Genomic DNA, 10,053 nt, shown 5'->3' with positions numbered 1-10,053 from the left:
CAATGGTATTTGGAGAAAGTTATATCGCTACACGGGAAACACACACAGCGATAGTATGTGAAGTTTGACAAAATCGCCCGTTTCCATCTTGCATAACGCACTGTCTGAGGAGCAGTAACCTACTTGCGATTCCCTCCAAATCGTCTAACATAGCCTACCACTGTCTATTCATAAACTCTTGCCGGTTTAAATGATATGATATGCTGTTGCTTCGAATAGTCAATTGTGTTTGTGTCAATGTTGGATACATTCTGTAGGCTATGGTAAAGAACTTCGTGAATTGCTGAAAAAGTAGTGTAGCCCATAATAGGCTACTTCCGTAGATTCGTTAAAATAATAACAGCTTTTTTAAAGTATCCTTATCTTAAATGTGTCTGTTTCGAGGATGTAGGCATTTCCGTTCGATTGAATTACTCCTGATAACTCCTCAAAGATATAAGCCCTCTTCGCCTCAGCTCGGTTTTAACTGGATGTATCTCTCCAAGACAGCAAGCTCTCACCGCTTCAAATCGCTATTTTTCTGTGCTTCGATATAGGCTATGAATCCATGAAACAAATGTGTTTATTTGTAAGTTGTAAGCAACATGTAGTTGCTGTTAAATAATCAATGTGTTGCTAGTGAAAGGCACATATCAATAGCATAGTTATAAATATGCTGTTTATGAATATTAATATAGCCTATTACAACGTTATAAAAGTGCAACAGCGCATCAAAACACGCCATAAAGTAGGCTCAATAGTCTACTTTTTAAAACACAACCCAATTGTAGGCCAGGTAGCAAAGCATTGTAGTAGCCTAGCAGCCGTCTGTTAACCAGCCAGCGCAGACATTCGCTTCGATGCTAAATGTTTTGTAGGGATAGTAGCTGTTGTTTTATTTAAAAACTCATTCATTAGTAGCCCTCTGAATGCCATGTTTTCAAATCAGGTTTTACTGACCGAATAATTTCAACCCAGTCAAGATTTTAGATAGGATGTATAGGCTATAGGCTGGTACCCCCACAGTGTGAAAGCTTCACGAAACGACTAGGCAGTCGGAGGATCCGTCCTCTTCACCGGCCGTGCAGTAAAAGCCAGCCCTGGTGCTCGATTCGAAGTTTGGGGGAGGGATTTCCAGATCTTTACTATGTCATTGGTTAATATTTTATTCTGTTGACATGTTTTCTTACTGCTAATGCTTCCGACACCTTTTAGCCCCCACCCCCCTTACGGATCTTGGCCGAAGCTGTCAAAACCACGCCTATAGAGCTCCACAATTGGTCCGGAAAGCGTAAAATCGGCAATCAAGTGGGCTTGGTTCATTAGTGTCGGGATCCGGGGAGGAGAGACATGTTAGACAGTCACTATACCACGGTGGTCAGAGCAAGACCTCTCAATTCGAACTCCCAATCCGAGTAAAGAGTGATTTTCTTTTTCCGAAAGTTACTTGGGTGAATAAGAAGCGAAGCCCAGCTCTAATCTCGAGGTGTCGATGCCGTCTCTTCGACGGATATTATCACGGTGCTGTGTGGGAACCGAGCATCAGGAGTAACAGTACACTAATTTCTTCCCTCGGTCTGTTAGAGACGTCTGGGACGCATTCGCTCTTGGTTGAGCACGCGAAACTACTTTTATATTTCTGCTCGATTTACGAAGACATCTGTCTTTTGGATACACACACCAATAGGCTACGTCTACTGAGGGTGGACATAAATAGCGTATAATCATTCTATATCAATTTTTGAATGCACCGATGAGAGATCCAGTTTACACAGGGACTGCCATGGCTTATCACCCTTTCCACGCTCACCGGCCGACCGACTTTCCTATGTCAGCCTTCCTTGCAGCTGCACAGCCTTCATTTTTCCCTGGACTGACGTTGTCTCACGGCGCTCTCACCAAACCTCTATCAGGCCATGCTTTATCTGGTGCCGCGGAAGCGGGACTCCACGCGGCGTTGGGTCATCACCATCAAGCGGCTCACCTCCGCTCCCTCAAGAGCTTGGAGCCGGAGGAAGAGGTGGAGGACGACCCCAAAGTCAACCTGGAGGCCAAGGATTTATGGGACCAATTTCACAAAATAGGAACCGAGATGGTTATTACGAAATCAGGAAGGTAAAGACATGCTTCCGTTGAGTTAGGCTAATGTTATGCGTGCATATTATAGGCAATGTTATGTGCAGTGGTGAGTAAAGTTATGTTATTAGGAAATGGTTATAAATGAATCACTCATAGTGATAGTCATACTTGGTCAAGTAATAGTAATCCCGAAGGCGGTGTCGCTGGTGCTGCCAAATGCTTTCAAATATTTATGAGAGATTTGCAGGTTCCTAGGCTACTGCATTAGTAGCCAACTATTGTCTCCAAAAAAGCACAGATCTATATTTACATTGCACCCCTAATTATCGAAATATAACTGTTTATGAAAGTATGGCTATTGAGTGATTTGGGATAAGCATAGCCTACTGTTTACACATTATAGGGATAGACCTAACACGAGAATAACAAACGAATGAGCAAATTAAATCAATTAAACAATGCACACATGTGTCGAAACAAGTGTAGTTGAAGATGAATGTAGTAAGTTTGGGCTCTGTAGGCGAACTTTAGTGCTGAATTCCAAGGCGTGCCCGTAGACATCTTGGTATAGCCAACACCCCCTCGGTTTTGGCAGTACTTTGGATAACCTTTATTTTCTTCTCAAAGAAACCATTAGAAATATCATGTGTTTACAGTTAGGTATAGTACAATCAACGTGCATAAAATCCAAATATTGTTATTTTTCGAATGCCATGATTTTAAGCCAGATGATTGAAAGGCCCAGTGTTTTATTGTTTTATTCTATTGCAGGAGGATGTTTCCCCCATTCAAAGTTCGTGTCAATGGGCTTGATAAGAAAGCCAAGTATATCCTCCTTATGGATATAGTCTCTGCTGACGACTGCCGCTACAAGTTCCACAACTCGCGTTGGATGGTAGCTGGGAAAGCCGACCCGGAGATGCCCAAACGAATGTACATCCATCCGGACAGCCCTGCCACAGGGGAGCAGTGGATGGCGAAGCCTGTTGCATTTCATAAACTCAAGTTGACTAATAATATATCCGACAAGCATGGATTTGTACGTAATTTCTTGATTTAATTTGATGATGCTTCGATTAAAGATGAATTTGCCTTTTGTGTAAAACTAACCCGGGCTATTGACAAGGGTTCAAAATGCCGATATTACGGATATTCCTGCTATTTTGTAGACGCACATAACACAGGTTTTTGGATTCAATGTAGGGCCTAGACCTAATTTAATTATGGTACATATTATTATGAGGTCAATAGTAGGCCTAGAATAATCTATATTTGTAATGTTTTTGAAGGCTATAACATAAATGATTTAACCTTTATTCATAACCAATAGCAATGCAAAATGATGCATTAGAAAATCACAAAAATATTGATAGGACAACAGTAACCCACCATGCATCTCCAAAATAGTTTTAAGGCTCAACAACAGTGGTTCAGATTTGATTTATTGTCTTTAAAAATATTTAATTCGTGGTATATTTCGGTGCGGAGCAGAGTGACAAAGTTTGCAGTTAAGTCAAGTAGCTAGAACCAGGTCAAAGACATAGGGCAGACTTGATCTCTCTTGAATTGATTACGGTAATGTTTCCTTTCAGTGAAATTTGGATAAAAAGATTGCAAGTGGGGCGCTTTGAAATGGTAGCAGATACTCACCCAAGACTTACATGCAAAAGCAATAACAACTTGGTACCCCAAATTCTTCCCAATAGACTACTGTCTACATCGCTGTAATAGGGCACTATTTTGAATATGAATTTAATACATATTTGATTTTATGGTATTTTTGATAAACAGTAATTCAGTTATTGTTGCTTGCTCTTTTTTTTGCATGTCTAATGCAGGTTAGGACAAATCAAAGTAGGCAAAGCGTTACAAAAGCTGTTGACATTTTCAAAGATGTTGCAAATCCTTCATAGGTTAATATTAATTGACAAGTGCAGTAAAACATTTGAGAAAAGTTAATATAAATGCATAATCCCACGTAACGGGTTTATATAGGCCTATACATGTAATACGGCTAATGATAAGGCATAATCAGAATCGTTAGTTCCACATTAGAACCTGGATGTTAGGGGCTGTGCCCCAATGCAGAACATTCCGTCAGTCTGCATTGTCAGCATAAACGCTCGAAATAGTACACCAACTTTTGTAGTAGGCCTACATTTGTTATATTTTACTGTAGAGGAAATCACCGCCCTATACAAATAAATAGTGCATTATTAAGACGGTGTGTGTTTCGGTGGAATGCATAAGTTCCCTGCAATAACACAAGAAATACAAGTGCCAACAAATCAACGAAGTCATCATTGTTATTGTCCTCGTCATCTCAGTTCAAACCAAAACGTGTATCAGCATGATCACCTTAACATATTTTCTGTTTCTTTGCATTCTCAGACTATCCTGAATTCGATGCATAAATACCAGCCCAGATTTCATATAGTGAGGGCCAACGACATCCTGAAGCTCCCTTACAGCACCTTCCGGACATATGTTTTTCCAGAGACAGATTTTATCGCTGTCACTGCATATCAGAATGACAAGGTAAGCTTTACCAGAAGATAATATGCGAAACGTCTATGTTAAATGTTGTAATATTGAATATTGACTGCTGGATGTGTAAACACTACTGTGTATTCTAAATTAGACCTGTTCTATTTATGTTTGAGTTTTTATAAACTTGTGGTGTGTGTGTGTAAGTGTGTAACACACACACACACACACACACACACATATGCTGATAGTTGAACCTGAGGTGTCAGTTAACTTTAATGTGGAATGTTTTAGTCTCAATAACTTATTTTATATGCGTAATGTTGGCTATAGCAACCCCTCCCTGTTGATGTGAATTGGAGTACATGTTGAAGGCCGAGTGGGCTTGTTGCTATCATTAAATGTATGGTACAGAGTCACAATCGATTAGGCACTTATCCTCACTATGTCTTTGGGCTACTGCATGGAGACACCAACACAGTTCTGAACAATCAAAGCATGCAATCCACTAACGCAAAGCATGAACACACACAGCTTCTAAAAACTCAAAAGGACAGACGAAAATGAATACATGAACGAATAGTATTGTTCCTAAATAAACAAGGCCGTGTATGTGTGCAATTAAAGTTTAAACAGTAGCTTGCAATAAAAAGTAGCATTCCGTCTCTGAGAAAATGACCATCAGCGTAATGCTAATCGAAATGTTAGGTATAGTACTTTCCTTTAAGAAGAAGAATGAATAATTGAGAAGCTTTAGTAACTACACTTCATCGACAGAGATGCTTGTCTTGCCTCTAGAGCCCAGGAGATAACAAGCACAGCAGTCCCCAGCACCAAAACATTTCTATTGTTACAAATATTATTCCATCAATAATGCTTATTGATGAATCATTTTGCGTATCATTGGCATAATTATTATTATTTGTATTATTGTTATTAGTGGTAGGCCAAGAATAGTACATTTGAAATTACATGTCAGTCTTTTCAGGATCCCATTGTTGATGCCGTGCACTCTCGTGTTCTCTACAGATTACACAACTCAAAATTGATCACAACCCATTTGCTAAAGGGTTCAGAGACACGGGAAATGGACGACGGGAAAAGAGGTATATTATTTTATTCGTTATTGAATAAAAAAAAGATTAACCTGAAAATATGACCATAAATTGAAAATAATTGTCCCATTGGGATAAACAACAATAATTTGCAGACCAAGCATTATTGTCTAGTGATTCGATCAAAATACAGATGCATTAACTAATCTCAGTCCGGTCTGCAGGAAGCAGTTAACCCTTCCATCGCTGAGCATGTATGAGGACCGGGACCTTAAAGGGGACGGGGACTGTGCCGACTCAGATGACTCCTCCTTTGAACAAACCACCGGAGGGGACTCGGTTCATTCTCCACTGGGACATGTAACTAGTCCACTGAGGTTCAACCGAACCAGTCGAGGTAAGACTGCTCATAAAGCGTTGTTTACATTACTTTTCATGTCCACCAAATTGGTCATTTTGAAGATGCCAGTAATTAAGAAATTATAAACACAAATGGGAACAAACCTTAAGGTTGTTATTATGTGTCATTAACCTGAGGATAATTGGGTGGTTTACAATTGGATAAGAGAGGAAAAAATAATATTTGTAGGAGAAAAGAAGAAAACGCGAGAAAGTGGGTAAATCTGTGATTGCTATGTGCTCAGTTGTGACATTAGTTTAGAGTTAAGTAGAATGTATAAACGTGTGGTACAACATAAAATAATATTAAATAAATTAAAAGGAGAAATAATAGCAGACAAGATGATTTCTTTACCCACAGTATACTATTTTACGTATCAATATCTCTGTAGAACATGAAAGCTAGGCTTCATGCATCAGTGTAACGTGATCCAATGCGCCATCTACTGACAGGTCCATACACATTCAGCCCCTTGATTGTAGTACTGTAGTATGGTTTTCAGATCATTATTCGATAGTTATGCATTCGATTATCAACCAAGCACTAAACGAAGGTCTCTAGTTCAACTGCGGAAACTTTATAGAACGACTTTAAAACAAAATGTATGCCAATCTTACCAGCGAACCAAACGTTTTTACGAGCAGAAGGGAAGTGGTTCTGAAATTAATGTTAACACTACATCACGACGCCTTCCTTCAAATAATATATAAATTAATGCCACGCATGTGCTGGTTGTGATATTAAATGGTTTTAGCATACTGGAAGCTATACATAGGCTAGACCTACATATCATAACCTCTAGTTATTTTTGCTTTAATTGTGCTATAGTCTATGTAAAGCCTTTAAGTTAGACTTGAGAGTTTTTAAATACATTCTATTATAGTGTATCATAAAATGTAGATCGGTTAATGGAAGTTTGATATAATGTTTTACAGACGACAAGAACTGCACTGACAGTGATCAGGAGCTTGACCGACAAGAGGAGCGCTCCATCGCAGCCAGCAGCCCCGGGCCTGAACCAACTTCTCCTCTCAGCCCTAAAGGCGATAACAGAGTGAGGGATAGGATTCTTTTGGAAAAAAAGAGCGAACACCTGGGTTCAAGGAAAGAGAGCGACTCTGTGTTCAGTATTCGAAATCTTGAAAAGGACAAGTTAGATCATAAGCACCGCCAAGAGACGGAACCTACAAAGAACAACACGGATAGTGGGGGCATCAGTGGGGTGAAAGATGGGTTTTCTCCTTTGATGGTACAGACGGAGAGCCCATCACACTTTAGTGCGAGTCACCTGCAGAGTCTGGCATTTTCTGGTTTGCACAGTCAACAGTTCTTTAACCCTTTGAATACGGGACAAATGTTGTTCCACCCCGGACAGTTTGCGATGGCACCAGGGGCATTCTCCACCATGGGTATGGGGCATCTGTTGACATCTGTTTCTGGAGCGAATGGCCTGGAAAACGGAAGCCTTTCCTCTCAAAGCGCGGGCTGTCATAGTCACTTCCCGTTCCACCTGTCACAGCACATGCTAGCATCTCAGGTAAAAAGTTAACTTATACTCTAACTAATTTCAACAGACAAGCATGCATGACAGCAGCAATGCATGCAGGCCCTAATAATAACAATGTATTCCCAACAACGAATTACATCACAATAGATATAGCTCAGGAACACTTCATATTTCTATGAGTTTTCCTGCACAAACTTCTGCAATTGAAGTGTCTTTTTAGCATCACCTTCAATTGCATTCATAATAAATAATTTCAGTATATTTAATGTAGATGTATGACTTTATGGATAATGAATAAAAGCCGCCTATATTTGGTTATTCCAAACAAAACTGGGACTTTGTGGGTGCCTTTTTTTGGGGATTGGATTGAGAACATAATAATATGCTTTTTAAAATGATGGATAGACATAGGGCTACTTTTGTAATGGTAGTAGTTTATATTATTTTGAATAGCCTGTAGGCTACAGTTTTCGATTAAACAAAAATGTAACTCTAAAAGGTTTTCAGGGTAAATGGTTCAACAACAAAACATCCATGCACATCGAAGAAGTATGACAGGCCTGGAACTCTGTCTTTGTAGCATTTGTGCATATATAATAACGCCATCATTTTTTGAACACAGGGAATTTCGATGCCACCTTTTGGAGGACTGTTCCCGTATCCATACACCTACATGGCAGCTGCAGCAGCTGCTGCGGCCTCGGCCCTCCCCTCCTGCACCGCAGCCTCCTCATTGGGCAGAAACCCTTTCATCACCACCTCCCGACCACGGCTGCGATTCAACCCTTATCAGATACCCACATCTATTCCTTCAAGCACAAACCTGCTCACCACAGGGCTGCCGGGCAGCATCAACGCACCATCCGACCTGTCCAAGTCAGGCAGCAGAGAAACAAGTCCTGTATCTGAGCACCACAGTCACAAAGTGGCCAGCCAGAGGACGGCATCCCCCAAAACATCTAAGAAGGATTCCACTAACGAACTGCAAAATATACAGAGGCTGGTCAGAGGACTGGAACAACCCAGAGAAATGTCTCCTGCCATTGACGCTCCAAAGTGACCAAAACCACCTGTTAATTCAAGGTATATTTGACACGATTCTGTCGGGCTATATACACAGTTGTTCTGAGAGTGAGATGGATGGATATGGGCTGACGAGGTGAATTCATCAAATTACATACTATTGGTGATATAGATTCATTTTTTTACGTCAGTGTAGGATTGCTGCATGTGTATGGAGAGCATCTCGGCTCCTGAAGGAGGAACGGAGGATGAACAGAGGATGTTGGGGCTGTTCGCTAGGCTATTGATAAGGATAAAGCTACACCCCAAAAATACATTTACAATAGATTTCAAAAGGGATGGAACGGAGACACAGTTAAACTGGTTTCTGAAGCTGTTTTGGAAAGACATTTGTAACTCACAACATGAAACATTAATCTGATTGAATTATTTATGTTTCCAAGAAAATAAATTCTGTAAATATAAGGATAAAATAATACGCAACTTGTTATTAATTTATTCAAATCTGTACATTGGCGTGTATATACTACTTAGATTTCAACTTGTTGCATTTATAATTTCCCCTTTTACATGGAAATATATTGTACATGAACACTATTTAGAGTTTGTTGTTAACCGAATGAGTTTCAAATGTTTGTGATGCATTGCTGTTTATCCCCGCCAGTGAGATGAAATACGAAGGAAATGCGTGCCACCTGCATACCCTTTCCGGTCCATGCTATCCGGGATCCTTGGGACGTCCCTACCCCATTGAAGTTGCATTTTAAAATAGTTAAGGGACGGATTAAGGTTAGGGTCAGGGTAGGGGTAAGGGTTAAGGTAAGATTATGGGTTAAGGTTGGGGTATGGGTTAAGGTTAGGGTTAGTGTTAGGGTTAGGGACATCCCAAAGATTTCGGATGCTGTTGATGAAACATTGTTTTGCGATACAATGCGCAGCACTGTTCATTTGGCAGGGAAAACTCAGGTTTCTTTTTCTCCAGCACTGAAGACTACCTCGTCAGAGGTAGCTCAATTGGTATCTTTTATGCTGGTTTATTCGGGTAAATTCATATGCATTAATATGCTTTTGTTGAGCTCCTCACACTTTAAATAAAAATGAATGTGTCATTCAGGTGATGTTTTGTATCAGTTACTTCATTGTCTTCGTTTATTGATAAGCTTGCCTTGTAAATTACATGTTTGGGAATTAGATTAAAGGCTTGACAAAAAGAACAAGGTAATGCCTTACAGGCTTTATTCCTTGATAATAAGAGCAAATATTATTTTTCTTGCAACAGTTTTTGCATGTTCAATAGCGTTGACCCCTATAGCTTTAACGTCAAAGCAAACGTTTGACAAACTATGGAGTTTAGGTGGGTTACAACAGGCCTAAGAGTGCAATTAGTTCGTTTAAACAATATTTTTACTTTTTGAAATAATTAAAAATATATGTATATTTTATTCTTTCAAACCAGATCCTTCCTTTAATTGCCAATATGTCCCTGTATGTTTAACAGTAGGTTCAAACCAAGCCTAGGTTTC

The 10,053-nt window shown here is 39.8% G+C and overlaps 1 protein-coding gene across 2 annotated transcripts; it reads left to right on the top strand.

Moving 5' to 3' along the window:
- Positions 1 to 1,296: 1,296 nt before the first annotated feature.
- Positions 1,297 to 9,643, top strand: LOC118390293 (T-box transcription factor TBX2b-like). Of its 2 annotated transcripts, none has more exons than XM_035780720.2 (7): positions 1,297 to 2,094; positions 2,830 to 3,097; positions 4,450 to 4,596; positions 5,575 to 5,651; positions 5,825 to 5,997; positions 6,936 to 7,537; positions 8,130 to 9,643. In XM_035780720.2, exons 1-7 carry the CDS (start codon positions 1,733 to 1,735, stop codon positions 8,565 to 8,567), a joined length of 2,067 nt encoding a protein of 688 aa, XP_035636613.1. In that variant the 5' UTR covers positions 1,297 to 1,732; the 3' UTR covers positions 8,568 to 9,643. The 2 variants fall into 2 exon arrangements, with proteins under 2 accessions (XP_035636613.1, XP_035636612.1); XM_035780719.2 differs by having other exon boundaries at positions 5,813 to 5,997.
- Positions 9,644 to 10,053: the final 410 nt, after the last annotated feature.

Source organism: Oncorhynchus keta, chromosome 11, assembly GCF_023373465.1.
Source record: "Oncorhynchus keta strain PuntledgeMale-10-30-2019 chromosome 11, Oket_V2, whole genome shotgun sequence".
Classification (NCBI taxonomy): domain Eukaryota; kingdom Metazoa; phylum Chordata; class Actinopteri; order Salmoniformes; family Salmonidae; genus Oncorhynchus; species Oncorhynchus keta.
The sequence above is the reverse complement of the archived record's forward strand: the minus strand, read 5'-3'. Positions and strand labels throughout refer to the sequence as shown.

Excerpts from the sequence above, each read along its gene's own strand:
- LOC118390293 (XM_035780719.2), top strand. The coding sequence starts at position 1,733 with ATGAGAGATCCAGTTTACACAGGGACTGCCATGGCTTATCACCCTTTC. Across the intron at positions 4,597-5,574 it reads CTGCATATCAGAATGACAAG|ATTACACAACTCAAAATTGA; the intron begins GTAAGCTTTACC and ends TGTTCTCTACAG. Across the intron at positions 5,998-6,935 it reads GTTCAACCGAACCAGTCGAG|ACGACAAGAACTGCACTGAC; the intron begins GTAAGACTGCTC and ends AATGTTTTACAG.